The sequence below is a fragment of the Lissotriton vulgaris genome, chromosome 11 (assembly GCF_964263255.1).
Source record: "Lissotriton vulgaris chromosome 11, aLisVul1.2, whole genome shotgun sequence".
NCBI classification, from domain to species: domain Eukaryota; kingdom Metazoa; phylum Chordata; class Amphibia; order Caudata; family Salamandridae; genus Lissotriton; species Lissotriton vulgaris.
Genome location: NC_141699.1, coordinates 197709882 through 197736905, shown reverse-complemented (window position 1 = coordinate 197736905; position 27024 = coordinate 197709882). Strand labels below are relative to the sequence as shown.

At 48.2% G+C, this 27024-nt stretch overlaps 1 protein-coding gene across 2 annotated transcripts in view; it reads right to left on the bottom strand.

Moving 5' to 3' along the window:
* Positions 1 to 27024, bottom strand: part of ACACB (acetyl-CoA carboxylase beta) — a 1895698-nt gene that overhangs the window by 1218772 nt on the left and 649902 nt on the right. Inside the window, exon 27 of one of the 2 annotated variants that reach the window (XM_086943101.1) lies at positions 12253 to 12276. The exons of the other annotated variant lie outside the window; for it this stretch is intronic. Coding sequence (XP_086799227.1) covers positions 12253 to 12276 — 24 coding nt within the window. The remainder of the gene's footprint in view (positions 1 to 12252; positions 12277 to 27024) is intronic. 2 annotated transcript variants of the gene reach the window in all.

Sequence of the window (27024 nt, the reverse complement as noted above, 5' to 3'; positions counted from 1 at the left end):
GCTGTCAGCAAATCTCAGAGGTAGGACTTGTGCAGTTTTCCTTAAAGATATGCATTCTTCCTTAATTTGAAGCCTGGAGGGTAGCTATCGGGGAGCCGGGAAGAGTATGAGGTCAACTCCACACTGTTTAAGTTCACATGCCCTTGTTAACCTTAAGTGCAGCAAACCACCCGATTCTAGATCCGGTGGATGGTGTATTCATACCATTACCAATTCCTATGTGACCACTCATATATTACCCATGCTTCTCAAGTTTCTCCTTATTCTAAGTGGCCTGGGAAATGCCACTTAAATTCTTGAAATTCTGGGGCATTTTTTTAAGCCCATTGTCTTAATGGGATTTTCCAGTTTTACTGACTTGCCACACACTCTTCGGCATTCCCAACAATTATCTTTTGGGTCAGCAACCTGCAATTCAGGCTAGCTGTGACAGATACACTCGGCAAACAATCAATAGTTGCTTCAACAGTAGCAGGTTAAACAGCTCTGTTAATTAGCCAATTTGATTCTTGTAACTCTTGACCTCTTATTATACTCCCTTGTTCAAATCTGCTTTTGTACCCAGTGCATTCCAGCTCAACCGGCTAGTCCCCTAATTGTTGGCATTCCCTGCAACTAGCTTTAGGGTGATCACTCTACATTCCGGCAAGTCCTGTTGCAGATTCACTGGCCTCGCAAACAACCGTCGCTTCTGCTGTAACCGGTTAAAAATCTAATTGCACCATTCAACAATCCAACAAACATCTCTTAAACGAATGACACAGGTCTTCCAACCTGCGTTCTTTACATTCTTAGCATTGTAAAAATGTGCAGTGCTTTGCAATGGTTGGCCAAAGCCATGTAATGAAGGCACCTTTAACATTTCCAACCCCCTTTCCCTCACACCTGTGTAATTCCATTATGCACCAATTCCCACTAAAAGAAGCCAGCTCAATTGCTGATTTCTTGTCACATTTCTATATTGTATAAGCCAGACCAAAAGTGTTCAACCATAAAAATTACGCAAATGCAATAATCGAGTTTCAGGTAGTTCCTTTTCATAATGTGGATAGGGCTGGTTACCAGCGCTAATCCTGTAGGCAAGAAAGTAGTGACCTCTCATGGGCATTAACAAGTCTGTTCCACTCAAACTGGCTCTTTGTCCTTCTGCTTAATCTCTTGATTTTGTTAATCCCAAACTCTCTCCAACGTCATTCTTCTACGCAAAGTATCTCCCATTTATAATTAAATATCTTCTGTATCTACTGTCATAGCTGCCAGGGTAGTAGCAGGTAACACTGGAAGCACAGTGGGCAGAGCAGCATTACAGGGCAAGAGAAGGTATTCAAGAGACTTGTCCAATCTTCAGAATCAGTGCCTCGCCTAATGGCTCGGCTTTAGGTAACCCTTCAAAATGTATGCTCCTGGCCTTCGTGCATATATCAGTTGACCGAGATCCATGGCTCTTCACTCAGAATCATCAACACTTGTAAGTCATATTATTTACTCTAGTCCCTTTTCATGTTAAACTGATCTTTACAGCATGTTATAGGATTATCGCCAGACATCTGGATCCTTCATCCCCTTTTTCCAGAGGAACCAGGCATACTAGTGACAGTATTTCCAGTTCATTTATTAGGGCATTCAGAAGACACAGATCTCCTGTTTTCAGACTTTCCAATCAGGATGTAGCGGGATTGAGTAGTCTAAGGTACATTTATACTCAAAGAGACATTGCTGGACAGAAACTAAAATACATCATAAATAACAACCTTATTTACAAAGTAAACAGTAAACAAGCATGCATGCAACAAAATCAAACTGTGTAGCACTTTTGGCAATTGTAGCAATATAAACATTCCTTGGCACAGTTACTTGCTCAAAGGGCACACAAGAACCTTCTGATAGTTGTCTTTCCCCATCTGTCATTCGAGTAATGCAGGTTACTAACATGTGTTTTTTTTAAACACCCACCCTAGAAACAATGTGACCCAGCTGTTTCTCAATCAGTGGAAACCAGGAGGGCTAATGTTTAGAGTTTCCTAGGAGGCCAGTTGTAGTCAAAATGTTTTGGTATTGGATCAACCAATGGCAAACAAAGGATTTCCCAACTACAAGTAGGACATTAAGGGCAACTGCACTTAAGGTTGCACTTATGCATTTAATCAAGAATAACTCCATAAAGATTACACCTGTATGGACTAGCCAACAGCTTTGAGAATACTTGTAGACTATCGAGTCCATAGAAAGGTAAAGAGGTGGGGTCTCTCTTGAGGGACCCCTAGGATAGAGGCATATGCAAATCCACTACTTCTGAATCACAAAAGGACCTAGCAAGGTGCTGGCCCATCTTTTTAAATGTATTGTTTATCTTGTGATCACAATTTAGTGTCTCCTCAGAGTTTGCTGTTCACAAAAGCTCACTGTCTGACTGGCTTCTCTTAAGGAAGGGCTAGTTCTCAGACAGATGTTGTTGCAGCCCAGCATAAAGTCTGGGCATGGAGTTGCGGTATGGTAATATACAATGCAGGACAGTGCAATGTTTTTCACAGATGTAACTTCTAGGGATTTCTCTCAGTCCTAGCATGTTCTTTTTCTTGGATGATCTCTGACTAGCAAGGAAGGCTAGTTCAATCCAATCTTTGGCTGGGGCTCAGAGGTTCTACTTGAAATGTGACTCAAGAACCAGTGCCAAAACATGAGAATGTAGGACTCATTTTTGACAGCTGGAAGTGAAATACAAAGTTGAAACTGGAGGGTAATCAGCTGTGACTTTATAACGACCCTCCTGTAATTTTCAAATACATCTATTTCCAGACTTTCCCTCATATGAAACTGGGACGGGTAAAGAAGACGCCACCAAATGTTCCACAACTAATTTGATCTAGACAGACATTTGTCTACTGATCCAGGGCTGGACAAAAACTGCCTATCTCCATTCAAGGAACATGAAGAATTGAGAGGCTGCTAAAGCTGCTCCAAGGCAAGGCGTCACGGAAGTAGGGAAGTTGGCTGTCCTCCTATAATCCACCCGATTCAATATAAATCAGGCTTCTTTGATGGGACACCAGCTATGGGAATTCCCATTGCAAAACCAAAGTAGAGAACGACAACCCAACAGGGAAAATGGATCGCTGAACCACAGTAAACAAGAGTCCTATGAAACCCGTCACATTTTGTCATGTTCGCAAGTTGTGCAGCTATCCTACAAAATGAGTAACACAAATTTAAGTCCCCTTTGGGAGACACCCTGAAGTGAATGGCCCCAGGTATGGGAGACTGAAAATTATTTTTAACTCATCTATACTAGTCACATCTGCCAGGAGAGGTGTAGCTAAAGAGGCATGACAGCTGACCAGTTAGAGTATGATTGGTTTTTGTATGCTTCATACACCACACAGTGGTCTCACGTCACTCAAGACACACAGAGAAGGAGTAGTTTCTGTCCTGTAACTCCAGTTCTGTAGTAGGGGTATCTCTGTTATAGTCATAATCTAGTGAATAGTCCCGCCCATGTGCGTGGACCCCGGCAATCAAAAATAATCTCTTAAGTTGTCAAATCATGCAGAAACTGCAAAGACACTTAAGAGAGAATTTAAAGACAAATAATGCAGCCTATATCCACAGGCTACACTGTCCGGTACTTCAACTAGAAATTCCACCAAACAAAACCTCACACAACACAGCCTGCCCAGTTTCTTCCATAGAGAAACTTGCCTCTACCAGTAAAAGACTCTGGAATGATAGAGAGGAAGGCATGGACAGACAAGCCCCATAGGCTGCCATTATGTGGCTTAAATAGGATACTGTGCCTAGAACTCTCCAGAACTTTCTCCCAGTATCCCAGAATGCACAGCAGGTCCCTTTTACTTTCAGTTCTTTTTGAAGGCGTAGCACGCCAGACCTGTAGCATTCCTTACATGAATATCTCTCTCCACCGGGGAGGAGGGCGGGCACTTATGACTATAACAGAGATACCCCTACTACAGAACTGGAGTTACAGGAGAGAAACTACTCCTTCTGTAGTAGGGGATCTCTGTGTATAGTCATAATCTAGTGAATAGAATGGCAAGCCCATCCCCACACCAAAGCGGCGGTGGAGAGAAGAAAATTAACACCACTATTGTGCAAACAAATTCCGCAGCGAAGCCTGCCCAACCTGAGCATCTGCCCTGGCATCAGTGTCCAGACAGTAATGCTTAGCGAAGGTATGAACCGACTTCCAAGTGGGCGCCTTGCAGATCTCTGCAATTGGAACATTACGGAGTAAAGCTGTCGTGGCAGCTTTTCCCCTGGTGGAAAGAGCCTTAGGTTTACCCCCTAAGGTCGTATTAGCTTTTTGGTAACACAACTGTATGCAGGACACAATCCACCTAGAGATGGACTGCTTAGAGGTAGCAAGACCCGTCCTGACCGATCCATAATTGACAAATAATTGGTCTGACCTACGAATATCTTTGGTTTTATCCAGATAAAATTTCAACACCCTCCTAACATCCAGGGAATGTAAAGACCTTCCCGCTGGAGATGAAGGATTCTGAAAAAACGTAGGCAAAGTTATGGTCTGGTTGACATGAAAATCAGAAATAACCTTGGGAAGAAATTTAGGGTGAGTACGCATAACAACCTTAGCAGCATGAAATACAGTATAAGGTTCTTGGCAACACAACGCCTGAATTTCACTCACCCTGCGGGCCGATGTAATGGCCACAAGGAATGCCGCCTTCCAGGACAGGTGCTGCAACTAAGACTTATGAATGGGTTCAAAAGGCTCCTTCATCAATCTGGCCAGCACCACATTCAATTCCCATGAAGGCGAAGGAAGCCTGACAGGAGGGAACATTTTCTTCAAGCCTTCCAAAAAGTCTTTGATCACAGGGATCTGGAAGAAGGAAGTCTGTGAAGGGCATTTCCTGTAGGCAGTCAATGCAGCAGGATGAACCTTAATGGAATGAACATTAAGTCCAGACTGCGCCAAATGTAGAAGGTAAGGAAGGATGACGTCTTCCTTGCACGTCGTCGGGTCCTAGTTCTTGGACTGGCACCAGATACAGAACCTCTTCCACTTGTAAGCATAGGAGGTTCGAGTGGAAGGTCTCTTAGACTCCTTCAGTATGTCCATACAATCTTCGGGCAGAGTCAAATGGCCATATTGCACTATCTCAAGAGCCATGCCGCAAAACTCAAAGACAAGAGGTTGGGGTGCAACATCTGCCCCCCGAACTTCGTGAGAAGGTCCGGCCTGCACGGCAGCCATATGTGAGGAAGGAGAGACCGGTGGAGCAGCTCCGTGAACCACCACTGCCTGGACCATTCTGGGGCAATGAGTATCATCCGAGCCCTGGACCGGGCCAGCTTGATGAGTACCGCCGGAATCAGGGGAATGGGTGGAAAAGCATACAGAAAGCTGTTGGACCAGTTGATCCATAACGCATTTCCCAGCGTCCCCTGCAGGTAGTACCTGGAGGCGAAGTCTCAGCATTTGCTGTTATGGGCGGTGGCGAACAGATCTACGTCTGGAGTCCCCCACCTTGCGAAGACTTCTCCTAGTACTTCGGTGTTTATGACCCATTTGTGGTTTTCCTGAATCAGTCTGCTCAGTGCATCCGCCTGAACATTCTGCACACCTGGCAGATGGGTAGCCGTAATCGTCAGTCCTCTGGCTAGAAGCCAGCGCCAGATCGCCTGCGACTCTTGTGACAGAGTGCGCGAACTCAAACCCCCCTGCTTGTTGAGGTAATACATTGTGGTTGTATTGTCCGTCTGTTCAAGCAGAGAGTTGGTCTGAAAGGACGGAAGAAAGGCCTTCAGTGCCAAGTGAACAACTCTGAGTTCCAGGAAATTGATGTGATACATGGCCTCCATTGGGGACCACGTTCCTTGAATCGGTAGGCTTCCGGAGTGCGCCCCTGACCCGTGGAGAGAAGCATCCGTCACAACAGTCTGCGTGGGAATGTCCTTGTGGAAGGGAACCCCTGTGAGGAGATTCTCCGCTGAACACCACCACTTCAGCAACTGAAGAGCATACAGAGACAGTCGTAGCTTGTCGTTCCAAGATCCTTTCCTCTGATCCCACTGGTCCTCCAAGCACTCCTGCAGCAGTCTCATGTGCAGTCGTGCGTGCTGCGTCAGGAAGATACAAGAGGCCATCGATCCCAGTAGAGAAGACACCGTCCTCACTGTTGTAGATGGAGAGGTCATAAGAGCCTGAGCCTTCCGAAGGAGTGATAATCGTCGCTCCTCCGAAGGAGACACGCTTGCTGACATCGTATTGATGGAGGCTCCCAAGTACTGTATGCATGGACCGGAGTCGGGACAGATTTGGACATGTTGATGTGCAACCCCAGCTTGTTCAAGAGAACGCACGTCTTCTGGAAGTGTGCTCGAGCTTCCGAGAAGGAGGAGGCCTTGATCAACCAATCATCCAGGTACGGGTAGACAAACACCTTGTTTTTCTGCAGGTGTGCTGCTACCACCGCCATGCACTTCGAGAATGTTCTCGGCGCAGACTTTAGTCCGAATGGGAGTACTGTGTATTGATAATGATTGGCGCCGACATGGAATCGCAGGAACTTCCTGTGTTTTTTGTGCAATGGGCACATGGAAGTACGCATCCTGTAGGTCTATAGCACATAGCCAGTCTCCCTGTTGCAACTGAGGATAAATCTAATGCAACAACAGCATGCGAAACTTCTCTCTGCGAATCCATTGGTTTGCCTGTCGCAAGTCCAGAATGGGCCTGAACTCGTTCTTGTCCTTCTTGCAAACAAGGAAGAACCGGGAGTACAGACCTCTTCCTCTCTGAGACAGAGGTACGTCTTTTATGGCCCTTTTCCTTAGCAGGATATCTGCCTCCGCCTGGAGCTCGCGCAGCTGGTACTGCGAGCCGACCGGCGGAATTGCTGGAGGCGGGCTGGTGAACCGAAGACTGTATCCATTGCAAACAATATTCAGCACCCACTTGTCCTGAGTAATTTTTCTCCACTCTGCCAGAAAAAATTGGATGCTTTCCCCTACCGGAGTGGGTAACGGATCCGGGTAAGTAAGTGCTCAGGGCCTAGACCCGGCCGGGCCTTTGGTCGCTGGTGGTGCCGACCGTTGGCCGCCTCTGCCCTTCGGGCGTTTCTGGAACGGCTTACGGAACTGTTGTTGCTGTGACTGTCCCGAAGCTTGGCCACGTCCTCTGCCCTGCCCACCGAACCGCCCTTGAACGGGCAGTACGATTTCTTCGTCTCTTTGGGCTTTTCAAGACCCACAGCCATGAGTGTTTCGGCCTCCGCCTTCATGCGGGCCATTTCATCATCCGCATGTTTCCCAAATAGGGTTTCGCCAGAGAATGGAAGATTGGCAACCCTTTGCTGTGCGTCAGGTTTCAATGACGTAAGGCGGAGCCAGGCATGCCGTCGCTGGTTAATCCCATGGCAAAAGCCATGCGCCGCCAAGAGGGACGAATCTGCTGCAGCGCTGATAATCTGATTCGCTACCAGCATCCCTTCATTTAACACTTCCTGGAAATCTTCCCTCTTCTCACGAGGTAAGTGTTCCGCAAACTGCTGGAGGGAGTCCTAGAGGGCACGGTCGTAGCGTCCCAACAGAGCCGTGGCACTCGCAGCCTTCATAGAGGTCGCCGATGTTCCACACACTTTCCTTCCAGCTGAATCCATCCATCTAGACTCTTTGTCTGGGGGACTGTGTATGACGAGGGTGGTAGCATGCTGTTTGCGGGCTGCCGTCATTATCACCGAATCCGGAGGAGGCTCCACCCTCAGAAAAGCCGGATCCGAATCTGGAGCCAGGTATTTTTTCTGCAATCTCGAGGGGGCCGCCTTAGTCACCGCCGGGGTGAGAAAAAGGTCCATGGCCGGTTCCTCCAGGCCCGGCACCAGAGGCAGTAGTGGACGAGACAGGTGTTTCTGGTGCAGTGTCTTGAAAATTACTGATGTCTTGGGCATGGGCACCGTCAAGGAGATGCCCAATTTGGCTGCGCCTCTCAATAGGACATCATGAAACACCACCAGATCATCAACCGGCGACACCCTTGTGCCCAGTGATCCCGAAGAAGTCGGAGAGCAGTCCCTGGTCCCTGAGGACCTGGAGTGAGAGCGAGACCTGTGCCTTCTATGGCGGCATCTCGACCGCGTGGACGACCTGTTGCGTGATCGCTCCCTCCTCCTGGAGCGCGAGCGCGACGTCCCGGTCCGTGGGCGCACCGCAGGCTTCCGTGGAGGCGTCTTCCGTGGCCTATCCTGGGGTCTTGGTTTAGGAGTCCCCTTAGGCGGTGTCGGAAGAGAAGGTAGTGACACCGATCTTGGCGGAGGAACAGACGGTATCTCCGGCCGAGGGGCAGGCCCATGCGGCGGGAGCGGCAGTGGTGGCTGTCCTGAGGGAGGAAGTGGTGGGAGAAGAGGGTCGACTGGAGGATCCTCCTTAGGTATAGGGGGAGGAGGCGTCTTCGGCCGAGGTGGTGTATACACCACAGAGTACACCGAGCCCAGTGACTTCTTCGGAGGAGGGGACTGGGAAACCAGCCCCTCCAGTATGTGATCGCCGTCTCCGGCGCCCTCCACCAGCCTCAGTGTGACTTCTGGCGCCAGAACAACTTCTGCGCCGCTTCGGGGAGTGGGAACGACTCCGACGCCGATCTCTTTCTCCTCGACGCGAACGTCGTTTCCCCGGCATCGAATGTCGCCTCCGCGACTCCAGCATCGAACGTCGCCTCCGCGACGTCGACCTCTCCTTCCTCATCGCCGCCTCCGCGACGTCGACCGTTCCTTTCTCGACGACGAGCGTCGACTCCTCCGTGACGCCATCCGCTTTCTCAAGGTCCTCGACGCCGAGGATCCCCTCGACGCCGACCGTCTTCTCGACGGCGACCGGCGGTATCATCTCGACGACGAGCGCCGACGCCTGTGGCTTCTTCTTCGACGCCGATAGCTCGCCGCTGACGTCGACGACGAAGACGCCGTAGACAGTGGCTTTGACGGAGGCCTAACCAGGCTCTTCGACGTCGAATCTTCATGCCGTCTCGACCCGGAGCCCCGGGGAGATGGGGAACACACCGCCGTCATCCCTCTCGACGTTGTCGTCGATGCAATCGACGCCGACGGAGACCAGGACCGTTTGCTGGTCTTCCTGCCTCTGGGGAGCCCCCCAGAGGCCTCAGCAGAGGAAGAGGGAACCTTCCCAGCCTGCCCAAACCCACCTGCAGCCTGCAGTCGTCTCTCTTCCAGGCCTTGAAGCCTAATCTTCAGCCTTTCCCTCAGGGTCCTTGCTGAGAGGGTCTGGCAGATGTGACAGTCTTCAGGGACTGTGCTTCAGGGAGACATATAATGCAGACGTCGTGTGGATCAGTCTTTGCCTTCTTCCTTCCACATGCTGGCCATTTGTCGAAAAGAGCAGGCATTTTAGAGCCCTAAAAAGCCTGAACAAACACACAGGAGAGAAGGGAAACACCAAGAAATATAAACTGCAAACACTTTTATCAAAAAGTGAACTTAAATCCAATAGAAACCCTTGAAAAAGGGGGAGCTCAATGCCAGGGTCCTGTTAGCAGGAGCCAGAAAAAAGAACTGAAAGTAAAAGGGACCTGCTGTGCATTCTGGGATACTGGGAGAAAGTTCTGGAGAGTTCTCCTAAAGGCACAGAATCCTATTTAAGCCACATAATGGCAGCCTATGGGGCTTGGCTGTCCATGCCTTTCTCTCTATCATTCCAGAGTCTTTTACTGGTAGAGGCAAGTTTCTCTATGGAAGAAACTGGGCAGGCTGTGTTGTGTGTGGTTTTGTTTGGTGGAATTTCTAGTTGAAGTACTGGACAGTGTAGCCTGTGGATATAGGCTGCATTATTTGTCTTTAAATTCTCTCTTAAGTGTCTTTGCAGTTTCTGCATGATTTGACAATTTAAGAGATTATTTTTGATTGCCGGGGTCCACGCACATGGGCGGGACTATTCACTAGATTATGACTATACACAGAGATCCCCTACTACAGAAGGCATCAACAGAAGTGCTGACACGTGGCTGGAAAAGTCTTAAGGGCATTCCTAAATATCAAATGACTTAGCTTATTCCACAACTTAGGTAACAAAGTGGAAAAACACTCACCACAGCTTTCTCATTTCATCATCAGATTATGTAGGATAAGAAGATTTTATCACCACACAGACGACTGACAATGATGCTTTTGCAAATGATGTACAAGTGCAAAGCACTCCATTCTTTAGAACCATTTCTGCAAAAGGGCAAGACCCTCATTAGATGTCGACTGATAAATTCCGGTGTAAGCAGTAACTTATGTTACTGCACATTTCAGAATTATTATTGTGAAAATATAAGCAGGTCAAACCTACCAATATTTATTGAATGGAAAACGCCCAGTATTAATTAAAACATGGATTTACGTATGTAAAGAAATGCAGTAGGAAATTCTTAGGACTGCCATAGCAGTCTCCTGTAATTCTGAGAAGTAAGAGGGGTGGTCAGCGGGAGCCAGCAGACTGATCAGGGAGCCATCTTGAACACAAACATGCCTGTTCGGGTGGCACCCATAAAGGAGGCTGCTTCGGCAGGGCAGTGATTGTCAGGGTCCTGCAGTGACAGGGATTGCCATTATTGGACAGTGAGTGGTTGCCACTCTTGCACCCCCTATCAGAAAGTTTCCTGCGGTCCAAGAGGTCTATTTAAGCTAAGCCTCTTATTTAAGGCTTTCATACTTATTTTCTTCCAAGCCTGGATCGAATTTTCCATTAACCAGATATTTTTATGGTCTTTTCCTAGCATCAGCTGCATTTATCACCTTTCTTGCTATGGTTGATGAAACTGCTGCCTGCAGCCAAACAAGAAAAGCAAAAGTCCCTGCAGATCAGAGGATAGAAAGGCAAGGTCAGCAATAGCTTGCATTTTTGTTTGTTGTACAAATAATTTCATGTTTTCCCAATGTGAGTCATTGCTTACTTTGTGGTAATCAATGGACAGAACACAATTCCAGGAGATGTTCTGCCAGGTTTACCGGACCATAGTTTGAAACTGGATAATGTATAAGCCCTTATTGCCAGAGGAATAAAAATGCTTGCTTTGTATGCTTATAATGGGCATGTAGTGCTACCCATGTCCACTACCACTAAATCCAGTATGAAGAGTATTTGAATGGCTAATATGCACCACATACCACAAGCAGTGCTACAAGAATTTACAAAGCTTGCAGATCTGAATGGCTTCATCACAGCTGATTAAACCATAATAAATTACACTAAATGCAACCACACATGATGCCACATGGCAACAGTATGCAGTCAGATGTGGGCTATTGAATATTTACTATTCTCAAATCTAAGACAGAATAGTCCTCCTTACTAATTTGGGTTTAGACACGTTCGTACTGTAGGGGATACTGTAACAAAGTGACAGAAACAATGGTGCAATTTACACCATTCAGACGTTTGTCCTCTGTGCAAATTGTGCACTTCTGTTAATTTTCATATGTGTCCTTGCATACTGAACATAAAGTGCACATGATGTAATGTGCATGGTAAAACGTAGGGGATACCGAGAAACAGAATGAACGTGCAACATAGTCAAGGTAAGAAGCCTTTTTCAATACACTAACAAAGAGGGTTCTTATTTTGGAAAAAAACAATAAAGCAGTCCTCATTAGTTTCTCACACTTGCCCTGATGAAATTCTGAGTTATTCCTCAATGAAACGTGGTGAAAGTACTTTGCTATAGGCGAATTCAGGACCAAAACAAATGCTTCTGTGTTGTGAATCCTCAAACCCACTGTGGGGTGTGGTTACAACATCAACTGTCTTGTCTGTCTTTGTCCCTCACCTGGTCAGTCCACTGTGTATGCCTGCTTTTTCACAGCAATTCTAATTTACATGTATTTTGGGTATGCACCTGTAGCATATATTACAGCCAATCCACACAAGCTTATACTTTGGATCTCTATTTTCTTTGAGACTCATTATAATTTGTGCACAAGTACATTATGCATTGTCTGACCTAGGCCTCTGCAACCAGAAAAAAAATCATTAATCAATCCACTTAATGTATCTTGTACTCCTACAATTGTATGCGTGTTACCAGTGGAGGGGGAGAGTCCCAAACTACCATGAATGTTATTCATATAAACAAGATGTTTCTTTCTGCCTGATAAGAGCCAAAATTGTCACAGCTATAGCCATCGACTAAAGATAGAGGCGCATATTACACATTATTAAACGGATTAATAATTCCATTTCCTACTCATGCTTCAAATAGAAAATACAGCACTCTACCTGCTCAAAGTTGGGCTGCTTTCTCTGAAATTAAATCATTAAATAATGAGAGATATTAAACAAAAGATCGAAGTATTCAACACATCTACCTATTTTCAGATACAGCTGCAAACATTACTTTAATATTTTTTTTAACTAAGTGAATAAGGGTCAAAAATGTGTCAGACCATCTTGTTGACTTGCTTATTTACAGAATGTACAGTAAGTGCAGGTTATAATTAAATGGAAAGTGCATTCTATGGGATTTCAACAAGGGCTAGAGTCCAAGGGTATTTATGACAAATTGAGGGCTCTTACAATGCATTTATTTACACTTCCATACAAGCAAACAAGTTCAATCGTAAATCCCAATTCAGATAAAGACGGTAAATTGGGTAAGAGGACAAAGTATCAAAACAGGAATTACCCTATTTTACTCTCACCTTCTCATTCCTCTTCAAACTGTAGCCATATTCATAGGAGGATGCGCTGAAGTGTTGTTCTTTGGCCACATAATCCCACATTCTAGAGACAAGTGGTAAAAGTTGGCCCATCAATCCCCCACTCCTTGATATCCAGATGTCTGATTTGTTAAACCTCCAATCAGATCTCCACTGAACAAGTAAATTCCAGGCATCCAAATTTCTCCACCACTTCCCCCTCCAATTTAATCACCATGCTGCCTAATTCAGAGAGTAAGCACGGATGAACATCGACTGACTCCACTTACATGTTAGAGAACAGGATGAGGACACGCTATCTTGGAAGAGTCTTGTGATAAGGAAAGCCCTTCATAGCCAGCATGACTGGAGGTCAACATACCCAAATCTACAGAGTGTCCACCTTCATGCAAAAAAAATAGCATCCAAACGAAAATGTTGTCTGCCATTACTGAGACTGAAGGACTGGACAATCAAGAGAGCAAAAAACAAGTTGGAATATGCCACCATCCAAAAACAGTGATAGCCATCAAAGCAAATTTTATTTTTTATTTTAAATGTTTTATATAGCGTGTACTAGACTCTAGAAGAGTATCAGAGTTCTTTACAAATGCTAAATTAAATGTATAGCTTGATACAATAGGTAAAAAAATAAGAGTAGATAGTAGGTAAGGCATAAGTGGGTCTGTGGGTACTCACGAGTGTTTTAGCCATTGGTCCTTAAAATCCGGAGTGAGTCCTGTTTGGTGGGCTAAGTCAAGTGTTGTGGTCAGGTAGGGATTTGTTCATTAGAAGGAGTTTGACTTCTTTTTTGAAGGGAGTGCTTGAAGTGTTCATTCTGATTTCCGGGGGCAGGGCATTCCAGATTCTAGGTGCTAATCCGTAGAAAGTACAGTTGTACGTTTTTCTTTTTCCGAAATCTTTGCGGTTTCAATAGCCAGGTGCTGGTGCTTCTCGACGTTCTGCTATCGCCTGATAGTTCTAATTTATAGGCTAGATACCTTGGCGTGTTGAAGTGCAGGGCTTTGTGTGTCACGCAGGCAATTTTAAGCTGTTTTCTTGCCTCATAAGGGAGCCAGTTCAGTGCCTTTAGATCAGGGGTGATTTGGTTATTCTTTTTTAGAGCCGGTGAGAAGTCTTGCGGCAGCCTTGAGAGAGGCTCTTAGTGGAGCCAGTCTAGATCTTGGTAGACCACATAAGGTTGTATTCTCATAGTCTATTCTGAGTATCATTAGAGCTTGCACTGCTGATTTGGGGTCGTCGGTGGGGAGAAAGGGTTTTGGTTTTCTAATACTTAAAGTTTGCTCCTCTAGTGGCTGGAATGATATGTTCCTGCGTGTTGAGATTTTTGTAGATTTTTATTACCAGAGATCTATGATGTGGAGTTTGCAGTTGAAGACTTGTAAGTGTTTCATCCAGTCTTCAGTGTAGACGTGTCCTTGTGGCTGGGTAATTAGGAGGAATTCGGTTTTGACCGCATTAAGTTTGAGGTGGCTCTGGTCAGCCAGTTGTGGGTTTTTACAGAGTTGTGCTGAGTGAGCGGATATCATCTGGTGATGATACTTTTAGGTATAGTTGGCTATCATCAGCATATATGTGGTAGTGAACATTGGAGCGCTCCAGAATTTCGGTTAGGGGCTCCATGAATAGCTTGAAAAGGCTAGGTGATAAGGAAGAGCCTTGAGGGACTCCTAGGGTGACCACCGATGTGGTGGACAGCGATTGGTTGATCGTGATTCTTTGTGTGTCGCTGTCTAAGTAAGAGGCGAACCATTTTAGGACAGCCGCTGATAATCTCATTCTATGTTGAAGTAAATCTGGGAGACTGTCATATTTGGCCGTATCAAAATTTGAGGATAGGTCTAATAGGATTAGAGGGCAGGATTCACTTTGGTCTAGTATTCTGAGCGCGTCGTCAACAATGTGTGTCATTGCTGTTTCCACAATGCCTGATTGGAACTGATTTATGAGGTGGAATTGAGCCATGGGGCTCCATAGTTGGGAATGGACACATTACTCCAGTAGTTTTGCTAGGGTAGGAATAGTGGAAATTGGACAGTAATCTGGGATTGTGTGGTCAGCTGTGTTTTTTTTTTTTTTAGAATTGGGGTTACCTGACCTGCTTTTAGGCAGCTCGGCAGGGTTCCTTGCAGTAGGGAGCATTCACTATCTTTGTTCATAGGGGTATCAGACAAGTTTTGGTCTCACTGAAGATGTTGGCTGGAAGTGGGTCTTGAGAATATCATTTTCCTCGAAAATTTTAAAAGTTTTCCAAGACGCTTTGTTTTTTAGGGTAAGTTTGAGTTGGATAGGGGTATGTCCAGATCGAGGCGAGTGGGGGATAGGTGGAAGTATAATTGTGAGGTGTTCATTTGCTGTTTGGAGTTCATTTTCCATCTTTTTAGATTTTTCAAGGAAGTGGGAAGCAAACATGTTGCAGATTGGTGGTGGGTTAGGACCTAATGTGGGGGTGTTAGGTTGTTGAGAGGGTCGGTGCTTGATATTTTTGAACAGTTTTCTTGGGCGCTTTCTGGCATTGTTTAAAATTTGCTTTTGAGATTCTGATGTGATTGTTGTAGGTGCTCCTCAGTGATCTCAGTTGCTTAAGGTGCTCTAGTGATGGCGAGGTTCTCCATGGTCGTTCAGTTAGTCTCAGGTTACATCTTTGTTCATTTAGGCTCCCATTATACCATGGTTTGGAGTCTTCAGAGGACGTTCTTTTTAGCTTAAAGGGCGCAACTGCATCAAGAATGCTAGTCATCGGAGGAGGAGCCAAGATGGCGACCGGAGCAGAAGCGTAGGCTCCCGGCTCCGCCAGCCCTTGAGCCCCGCACCGAAATCCTGCTCATTATCCTGGTATATTTTTGCAGCGGGACGCCTGTGAAGACGCGCTGACATCGCTCGCGTTCCCCCGAGGTCTCTGCCTGCCTGGTGACCAGAGATATCTGCGAAACCGTCTGGCGGCCTCCGCGGCCCTGGAACCGCGCCTGAGCCGCCGTGCGCCGCCGGACTCGGATGGATCGATAGCGGCCAGATTGGCCCAGTCGGTGCCGGCGGTTGGGAAGCGTTGCCTCCTGAAGGGGACACGGACCAGATTGCGTAGCTCCGATATTGTTTATTGCACAACGCGATTGCAACACGCTTGCGAGGAAGGGGCGCACTGTGAGTGCATCTTCTTTGTTTTGCGCTGGAGGTGTGCCGTGCAGACTCCATTATTGCTCTTGTCCGACATCGGCGGACCACTCCTGGATTTGCCCCAGCTCTGTACCGGAGACGAGATGGCTCTCTGCAAGGGTCGTTTAAATGCCGCACTCGCCCCAGCTTCCCCATTGCTTTTCCGGCGGGATGGACATGCCCGATGGCTCACAGAATGGGAAAGATCGCTTACCCCTGCCCTGGGACTGCAATACCCTGACTGATGTTGAGCTGGGGGACGGACTGCATGAAACCTCTCGTGATGTTGAGATGGGGGGACCGCAGTCTGTACTGTCCTATGGGGCCGCCCTAGCTGCCCTTTGTGATCTACGGTTAGCGCTGGAAGATGGCTCCCGTGTATTGGGTGAGAAGTTTGATGACATCGCGTTCGTACTGGGGCGGACGCGGCGGGCTTGCTCCCAGCAACGTCTGGATTTGCCTTTGCCGGTGATTGGAGGGGCTACAGTGTTTCCACATGTTCACAGCGAGGAGTGGACTGTTTCTGACTGTACTGGCACCTGCGGGCGGCCGTCCACCAGCTCTAACTGTGATACAATGTTTCCTCCTCCTCCGAGGAATGAGTCTTTGTCTGTTTTACCACCACTATTGACTCTGGCACCGCCTATGCAGCTCCTGGCCCCCTCGACTGCTACTTCTTTGCGGACGCCGTTCTCCCCACTGTGGAACTTGTGCCATCGGGCGAACCTGGAGGCGCTATTCATTGAGGAAGACGGAACTAATGGTGACTGGCGACGTCCATTTTGTATTTACGTGCCTCTCCTCTCCCGTTCGTGGCCATTTTGTCTCTTTGTTTCAGGTGGGGCTGGCTTTCCCCAGGGGGTATGTTTCGGGAGGCATCCAAGATCGGGCCAGGGCTAGGTGGTTTCCTTTGTAGTTGTGATTTACTGACTGGCGGAGAATAGGGTTAGAATGTTTTTGTAACTGATTCGGACGCGCAATATGTGATGACTCTCCCCATTTGCACTCGTAACTGTTTTTTGCTATTTTGCTACTGTTTCATGGGGTGGAGGATGTATGCGTGGCTGGGGAGACCGGGAGCACATAGATTTGGTCCTCCTCTCGGTTCATATGTGACTCCTTTTTCTCTTTTCTTCCTTTCTTTCTCGCCTGTATTTCGGGTACTCCTTTTGGGCGACAGGCACACTGCAAGGGGGGGGTAGGCCGTAGCCTCTGCATGCGTGTAGGGTGGGGGGAGGGAGGAGGGGCTTCTGTTTGTCTTCAGTTCTATGGGCCTTATTTTTTCTTCCTTTTTTGATCTCTGTTCTTTTCTTACTTCTTTCTTTGGATCGGTGGGGTGGTTAGGTGGGGGGGGGGGGTAACGATCGGCGCGCAGTATGATTAGTCATGATCTATCCTTATATATTGCTTCGTGCCGCTACATTGACTATGTTTTTGCTTGTTTAATGACTGCTGGTGGAAGTTGCCCGCTCCGGTTCTAGATGGTTGTTTGGTCCCTGATCCTTCTTAGTCTCTATTCTTCATAGTATATTTTAAAAGTTTAAAAAAATTAACCTTCATACCTCCTGTTTCTCGGCAGTTCAACTGTATCCAGTGTAACTCGGACTGATTGTTAACTTGTACTGAGATACTGCTGGGATCCGTCTACCTGCAAATGTGCTTACAATGTCATCGAGGCCGGCCGGATGGTTGTAGGCCCATATTTGTTCGCTATTCTGCACAATAAAGGTTTCCAAAAAAAAAAAAAGAATGCTAGTCATCGAGTTGTTATAGTGGTTTGTGAGGTCATGGACCTCTGTCATGTCCTCTGGCGGCGTTAGTATGTTATTGCTGAGGGATGGTAGATCGTTGAGGTTAATGTTACGAGTGTTCCTTTTCCATTGTTTGGGTTTCTTAATTTAGGGTTTATGTGTCTTAGTAGGTTTGGTGAGAAAGAAGGTGATGCAGTGGTGGTCTGTCCAATCAGAGGGGACAATTGATTCAAGTTTGATGGAGTTTGTCCTAGCAATGAGGAGGTCCAGTGTAGCACCAGGGTTGTGCGGCGGGCTGTCGCAGAATTGGACCAGGTTGAGTTCAATAAGGAAGGTTTTTAGGCTATTAACTGTGGGATTGTTGTGGTCATTCCAGAGAAGGTTGAAGTCTCCGAGGAAGATATGGGAGCAATATTGTCCAGCGTTGGAGTCGATGATTTCCATGATTTGTTCGATGAATGCATGGTTGTTGCCTGGAGGGTGGTAGATCAGGTGTAATTTGCATAGGGGACTGTTGTTGCTCACAATGTTTATGCATAGGTATTCGCAGGCGGGAAGGTAAACGGTTTGTGACTGGTTTACCATAAGACTAGTGCGATGTATACAGGCTATGCAACCCCCAGATCTTTTTGGTCTGTCTGCTATTATAATGCTACTTCCTGGAGGGATTACAATGTCAAGGATTGGTGCTAAGTCGTTCTTTAGTCATGTTTCGATTAGGAGGATTAGGTCATGATCTTTGGTAAGGATGAGGTCTGCTATGTCCGCTGCGTGTTTCACGGCTGATCTGCAATTTATGAGCTTGCACTTAAGGCGAGGTTTGGTGTTTGTTGAGGTTTTCTGCTCGATGGGTACTGGTTTGCGGTTGGCCTTATGTACCTCTCTAGAGTTTGGTCTCTGTTCTCTCTGTGGGTTTGACGCAATTGTTAAGATTAATTTCAGGCTGTGTGGGAAATCATGATGTTTTGTCTTGTATGTGAGGAGAAGGGCTTGGATGTCATTTTCTGAGAGAGGGACTGTGGTTCTGGCTGGTCTTAAAGAGTTGTGGCAGGTTGTGGATCACAGTCTTGTGACCGGGGGTGGGTGGAGTGTGGTGTTTATTGGGAGGTGAGTATGGTGTGTGTTAATGCACAAGTTACTTACCTTCGGTAACGATATATCTGTAAGAAACAGTAGTTAGTATTAGATTCCTTACCTTAGAATATCCCCAGGCGTGAGACTGGATCCGGAAACTTTGGCGTAGCAGTACCCTTGCGCGTCAGTAGGCGTCGTCTGCGGCTCTGCGTCCGTCGACTGCATCGTTGGCGCCGGGATGACGTTGCCGGAGTACTTAGACGCCGCCCTCGCATGCTGACGTCAGTTCTTATACACAGCTTTTCCGAGCCAGAAACGCAGAGCTATGATAAAAACCAACACTGGTGCCAAGAAACTAGGGCCCTGAAAGGGGTGAACCTTGACCCTAGATATCGGTTCGCAGAACGGGGAGGATGGGTGGGGCAGTAAGGAATCTAATACAAACTACTGTTTCTTACAGATATATCGTTACCGAAGGTAAGTAACTTGTGCATCTGAAAGAAACAGGGTGGAATTAGATTCCTTACCTAAGAATAGATACCCCAGCAATACCAACCCTGGTGGTGGGTCTGCGAACCAATGATCACACCAGAAAGTCCTGGAGAACGGAACTTGGCTGTCCAGGCAGAAGTGTCTTGCGAACGTGTGCAGCGAGGCCCACGTACCTGCTTGACAGACCCAGGGCAGTAGTAGCCGCCGTGGCTCGAGTGGAATGGGCACGTAGCCCCACAGGAGGCTCCTTTCTAGCCAGAGAGTAATAAGCCTTGATGCACAAGACGACCCATCGAGAAATGGTCCGCTTGTGCACCACACGTCCCTTCTTAGCGCCCACGTAACCAACAAAGAGTTGGTCATCCACCCGGAACTGGCGTGTGCGATCCAGATAGAATGAGAGCGCACATTTTGGGTCCAGACGGTGGAGCCTCTCTTCCTCTTTCGACGGATGCGGAAGCGGAAACAAAGTGGGCAAGGTGAAGGACTGCCCGATGTGAAACGATGTGACTACCTTGGGCAGGAAAGAGGGTCGCGTCCGCAACACAACTTTGTCCGGATGGACAGAAAGGAAAGGAGGTTGAGAAGAAAGGGCCTGGAGCTCACTCACTCTCCTGGCAGAGCTGATGGCAACCAGGAATGCAGTCTTAAGAGTAAGGAGACGAAGAGAAAAGTTATGAAGTGGCTCAAAGGGAGCGCAAACCAGAGAAGTCAAAACAAGGTTCAAGTCTTACATTCTTGAGGCATTACGAAAGGAACAGGAGGGAACATATGAGTGATGCCCTTCAAAAACCTATTTACAACTGGGGACTTGAACAAAGTGGGCTGATCAGGGAGCCTTAAGAAGGCGGAAATGGCAGAGAGGTAGCCCTTCAGAGTGCCCAGAGCAGAGCCCTGCTGGGCAAGAGAAAGAAGAAAGAGGAGAACCTCTGAAAGAGGGGCAGTAAGGGGATCCACAGCCTTTGCTGTGCACCATGCCACAAATTTGTTCCACCTGCAGGCGTATACCGATTTTGTGGAGGGACGCCTGGCTGCCAGAATCACATTACAGACTTCAGGAGGCAAGTCAAATGGCCTCAACTGCTGCTGCTCAATTTCCACGCATGTAAGTGGCGACTGGACGGGTTCGCGTGGAGGACCGTCCCCTGCTGCTGCGACAGAAGGTCCTCCTGAAGAGGCAGACAAATCGGGGGATCGAACGACATGCTGAGTAGCTCGGATACCAGTATCTTCGTGCCCTGTCCGGAGCCACAAGGATGACTTGGGCCCGGTCACACCTGATCTTCTTCAGCACTCTGGGCGGAAGTGGTATAGGCGGAAAGGCGTACAACAGACCGCAGCTCCACTCGCGAAAAGCGTCTCCGAGTGAGTGCAGCCTTGGAAATTCCAACGAGCAGAACTGATGACATTGCGCGTTCTCTTCTGTGGCGAATAGATCTAACCAAGGCTCTCCCCACTGCAGAAAGAGGCCTTGCGCCACGTCCGAGTTCAGACGCCATTCGTGATCAATCATGCACCGACGGCTGAGTTCGTCCGCCCTGGCATTCAAAGAACCTGCCAGGTGTTGAACAACCAGGGTCAAGCCCTGATGTTCTAGCCACTACAAGAGGCGCAGAGCCTCCTGGCATAGGGTCCACGACCCCACCCCCCTTTTTGTTGCAGTACCACATGGCGATGGTGTTGTCCGTGAACACCTGCATTACACTCCCCTTGAAAGAGGGGAGGAATGCTTTCAGTGCAAGCCGGATTGCCCGCAGCTCCAGAAGGTTGATGTGGAGCCGGGACTCCGCCAGAGACCAGAGGCCTCTGATCTCCGCCTCTCCCATGTGGCCCCCCCAGCCCTGGAGGGACGCGTCCGTCACAACTACGTGCTCCGGTTGGGGTAGGGAGAGGGATCTGCCGCTGACCCAATCGCGGTCCATGAGCCACCACTGCAACTGTCTTGCAGTGCCCTCCGAGATCAAGACATGGTCGGACAAGTTGCCCTAATGCTGGGCCCACTGAAACTTCAGGTCCAACTGCAGAGCCCGCATCCGCCACCTGGTGTGATGCACCAGAAGGATGCAGGAGGCAATCAGCCCCAGAAGCCGCAGTATCAACCTGACCGAGACTCGTGATAACGGCTCAAAGATCGGAATCAGAGCCTGGACATCCCGAACTCGCTGTTCGGGAGGATAAACCCGAAACTGCGCCGAGTCTAGAACCTCTCCGATGAAGAGGAGCTTCTGAGAGGAACACAGGTGTGACTTCGGCACATTGATGGAGAACCCCAGCAGGTGCAGGAGGTCGGCCGTAGTCTGGAGGTGGCTGACGACTGTCTGGGGCGAGCCCGCCTTCAACAACCTGTCGTCGAGGTAGGGGGGGGAAGACTGAAACCCCTAACCTGCGCAGATGAGCTGCGACCACCGCCATCACTTTCGTGAACACCGGTGGGTCGCTGGTAAGGCCGAAGGGGAGCACGGTAAACTGAAAATGCTTGTGGCCTACCATGAACCGCAGGTGGGCCGGCAGGAGGGGGATGTGAAAATAAGCGTCCTGCAAGTCCAATGCTACCATCCAGTCTCCCGGGTCCAGGGCAGCTAAGACCTGAGCCAGTGTCGCATCTTGAACTTCTCCTTCCGGAGGAAGCCGTTGACGTTCTGCAGGTCCAAGATAGGGCGTAGGCCTCCTTTGCCCTTCTTGGGAACCAGAAAGTAGTGGGAGTAGCAACCACACCCTACTTCTGGCCCAGGAACGCGCTCAATGGCTCCCTTGGCCAAGAGGGCTGTAACTTCCTCTCGCAGAAGATTCAAGTGATCCTCCGACACGCGGTGGTACTGCGGTGGCATGGCTGGAGGGGTCGCCTCGAAGGGGAGAGAGTAGCCCCTTCGGACGATTTGCAGAACCCACCTGTCCAACGTTACAGTGCGCCAGTGGAGGAGGGGATGGCGAACCCTGCCCCCCACTGGCGTCACGTGGGCCTGAAAGCTCGGACTAGGAGGGCTTTGAGGCGGATGCTGCAGGGCTGGATGTGGACTGGCCTCGCTGTTGTCCCCGGGCACCCCCATGGCGGTTACCACGTCCGCCACCGCGCTGGATGTTAGTCTGCGTCCCGTGGCTGGCAGGACGTGTGGGGGCACCCCTTCCTTGGCTACAAAAGGAGCAAAAGGCAGCAGTTTGCTTGCGCAGGCCGACAGGCCCAAGGACTTGGCCGTAGCCCTGGAGTCCTTAAAGCGCTAAAGCGCACTGTCTGCCTTGTCGCCAAAGAGGCGACGACCATCAAATGGCATGTCCATAAGGGTGTTTTGGACATCAGCCGAAAAGTTGGTGGACGGGGGTATGCAGCAAGGGGATTATTAAGTTACCAGAGTAGTTAGGCGCACAGCCTGTGTGTCCGCAAAGAGGAAAGTACTGTAAAGTAGATGGTACAGGCAATAGGGCGGGCGGTAATCCCACAAAACCGCTCAAGGTTGGACCAAAAGATCCACACAATTAACAATCAAACAACAATGCCCCTGCACTATACAAAATTAGAACATTCTTGATAATGTTGGTGTTCAAAGAGATAATTGGTTTGTGTACATCCACACTTTCGGAGTGACTTTAAGAGAATCAATCATCCACATCGAGGTATAAGAGTTCAATAAAGACGTTCTGTTCTTGGTGTGAAGTGTCTGTTTATTGTTCCTTTAGTTATGCCAACACGTGTTTCATCGCAGGGAACACACTGCGAATCTTCAGGGCCCAATGAAAAACATGTAAAATTCGTGCTGGATAAACCCGTTTTGGGGCGGTGCTTCGGTTTAGTTAGTTTCTGGGTGTTCGAAAAATCCGTGAAAACGCTGTCTGCGTAATAGTTCAATGCTCCCTCTTGAGGTTCCCGGTGCCGTTTGGCAAACGGCACCGGGAACCTCAAGAGGGAGCATTGAACTAACAAGGTGTACCCGCCTTTGAGTAAACAGAACTCTAACTTTCAACTCCTCCCGGTTACAGCACTGATTACTACCAAACAAGATCCACCAATTACGCAGACAGCGTTTTCACGGATTTTTCGAACACCCAGAAACTAACTAAACCGAAGCACCGCCCCAAGAAAGAACGTCAGACAAGGCCTCATTAAACGGCAACCGAGGCTCCGAAGAGCTTGCTTGCGGTTTAAGGACCTCAGTGAGGAGGTTAGTCCTCACGGCCGCAACGGGGAGTTCAAAGGATAAGGCTTTGGCCGCCCGTGTCAAAACCACACTACAGGCAGCCCCCTCGTCCGTAGCCACGGTAGGAAGGGAGACAAAACCAGTGTCTAGCGAAGTGTCCAAACCACTGGCATCCCCTAGCTCACCTGCCCAGTCCTGATAAGATTGGCACTCATGTGCCAGAGGGTCCTCAGACCCCTCCCAATCCGCCTCGCCACCCATCTCCTGATACTCAGGGTCAAATGATGGGGCTGGATCATAGAAGAAACAGTCTTCTCTCGACGTCGAATGCGGCGTCGAGCGGCACCGCTCCGGCGTCTGAACCAGGTCGAGGGGGGGGGGGGGAACGGGGACGACGACGTCCGGGGACAGAGTCGGGGGCGACACCCTAGCTGGCGGCAGTGAGGTCGTAGGGTCGACGGGCGACGCCCCGGATATGGAACCGGATCTAGCGGTGCCCGGCGGCTTCGGGACCTAAGTCGCCGACGGCACCGGGGCCGTAGCACCCAACCCACTTGGGCTCCCAGTCGAGACCGCGGGGCCTGAAGGCGCCGCGGAACCCGAAGGAGGAGTGAGCGACCTCATGGCCGTGAGGAAGGCATCGATCTCCTCCGGCGACGCGTTCTGCAGAGGGACCGGCGAGTATGGAGCAGGCTGCGACGCCTGCGGCTCTGGCTGAGACGCGTGGGTGGTGTCGCCCGCACCCCCGGCCGCGTCGTGCAAGCGTCGGAGGTGGTGGGGGGGTGGGAGTCAGAAGAGCGATGTCACTTCTTCGACTTCTTTTGCCTTTTACCTGAGGACTTGGAGCTCAAAGAGTGGTGACGACTCTCCGAGCTGTGATGACTTCGGTCCCGCGACCGGTCCTTTGACCTCCTTCCGGACCGGAACCTCGAACGTTGCGGGCAGGCTGCCGGCGCTCGAGGCGCTTGCAGGACCGCTCCACTTTTTCTGGATCGGTGCATGCTGGCGTGGGAAAAAGAAGAACTGACGTCAGCGCGCGAGGGTGGCGTCTAAGTACTCTGGCGACGTCATACCGGTCCCAACGATGCCGGCGACGGACGCAGAGCCGCAGACGGCACCTACCGAGGCGCAAGGGTACTGCTACGCAAAAGTTTCCGGATCCAGTCGGACTTCTGGGGATAGTCCAAGGTAAGGAATCTAATACTAACCTGTTTCTTTCAGATATTAGGGTGTAACAGATTATTACTCTCATTTATCTTTGAGTGTCCCCTGTTGTTGTAGGGGATCTCTGTAGTGATGCTGGTTAGATTCAGTAGGTCAGTTTTGAGTTGCTGTAGTACCTGTGTGATTTCTCTAAGTCTGGACGTAATCTCAGCATGGTAGTTCGTGGATGGAGCTTGGGGCGTGGGGGTACTGAGGTGTGTTTTATCTGAGTTTCTTTGTTGTGCAAGTTTTTTTGTGGAGGAGGGGGGAGGGGTAAGTGTGATGGGGCTTTTGGGTTTGTAATCAGGGCATGGACGCGGGGAAGTGGTGGTGGATATATTTATCTCAGTGTCACTCTATGGTCCTTCTCATAGTGGTGAGTGAGCTTGGATTTGTGAGGTGTGATGGGGTTGATGCAACCCAGTCCAGAGGGATGGCTAGGTTGCTACGGTGTGTCATGTTTGTGTGGTGGTGTGCGATGGTGAAAGGGGTGGACTGTCTATGGTAGTAGAGCTACGAAGAGAGGGTTCTGTCTTATTATTATTAGGTACCTTCTGTTTGAGGATAGGGAAGAGTTTGTTGAAAAGGTCGAAGTGGTGATCAGATGACTGTATGTGTATAATCCCATTGATAAAAATGGAGATCGTGAGTTTTGCATTGAGGGCGGGGGAGGGGGTTGAGAGTCTTAGGCTTTGTGCGTTTTTTCTAGATAATGAGATAGATAGCGTTAAGTAGAGTGTTTTTCTCCATTGGGCTCTTTTTTGTGTGTAAAATATGAGATCACTAGTTATGGTTCCTTTAGATGTCCAAAAGAATGGGAAGGATATGAGTGTTTTTAGATGCAGTTTGAGAAGTCGATGTTTGAGTGCTTCGCAGCTTTTTTTTGTAAGGTTATGTAGGTGCTTGATTATGTGAGTGTTGTGGCCGTCTGTTTCTAAGATGATGTCCGGTGAGGAATGTGACTCTGTGTCTGATGGGAGCACTTGTGCTCCTCAGAGGGTTAGAACAGTCATATATTAGGAGGGGTATGAATGAGTCTATTGATTATTATTGGACTTTTAGGTAGGTGAGTGTTTGGGGAACACGAGAATGCATCAGTGATGGTGTGTCCTAAGCTATATTCTCTAATCCTTGTGGACGGTTTTGTAGGGGGGTGTTTGGGGAGTTAGAGCATGCATCAGTGATAATAAGTCCTAAGCTATAATCTATAGTTCTGGTGGGAGTCCTCTGACACTCCAATGGTCACACCCCAATCCAAGATGATGGCAGTCCTATGCAATTGTCTGCCAAGCGATTGCTCTGGTGAGCCTCTTTTAAATTGCAACAGTACTTTGGCAATTAAAGCATGCTCTTTTTTGCAGCTGTATTCGTTGACACTATGCTTCTCATCATTTGTGGACTGGGGGATCTTGGGGTCGGCAAAAGAAACAACAACACATCTTTTTGAGAGAACTATTGTGTAGTACAAAGTGAGGTTTGTTGCAAGGACCACTGTTCGAACTTTTTTGTTGTCTGAGTTCTGTTATTGTGTTCATACCCATACCCATGAGGCACTATTCTTCTTCACTTGGGGTGTCTGCAGTTCCGCTGTTTCTGAGCATCAAGGGCCACTGCCCATGCCGAAGCAGTCCGAGAAAGATGCCACTGCTTGCTATACAGTCCGACCAAAGGATTTCACTAAAGCAGGCCTATTCTACTATATAATAGAAAACTCGGGTGTTGCCAACAGAGGTGGGGTGAGGGCAGGTGAGGTACATAAAACCATTTTCGTGAATGAAGCCAATGCATCTTATTTTGACCTAGTTTTGAAAAAGGAAATATTAACATCATGATGATTCCAGCACTTAGTCCACCTTTTATCAAGACTGCATGGGAAATAAACTTAAGCCGCCTAAAAAAGTACATTGCTAAGAATGGACATGTGCCTTAGTTCATGTATGCATCTCAACATGTAGAGCATGTTGAGATTTATAGGTTATTCTGGGAGATGTTTGAAGGTTCTTTGCAACCACCTTTTCACTTTAGGACTGGGAGAACAGAATCACTACCATAGAATACAAGGCTTTTCTTCTTTAAGTCTATGGAAATACCAGGAATGGACCAATATTTGAACCAAGAGTGACCACTACAGTGCAGACAAGAGCTGTGCATTGATCAATATGACTAGCATCCAAAAGGTCTTAAGTGGTTCAAGTAAACTACCTATTGCAAAAGAGGCATATTAATTCTCATTCATTAACAAATGAAATGTTCAATAATTTTTTTTAAAAGAATGAGCAGGTAAATAATATTGTTCAACAAAATTAAACAAACTAAAGCATTTTAGTTCAACAAATTAAAAACAAAATCAAGTATGGTGTTAATGATTCAGCAACATACAAGACCAATGACAAACTAACCATTACCTGTTTGGATGAGATGAAGGTAGCGGTTGCGGTTGATTGCTTTATTTCGATATGCATATATCATAAAAGCAGTACAAAAGATAAAAACAGCATGTCGAAAAAAGTATGACTGAACATTAGATAA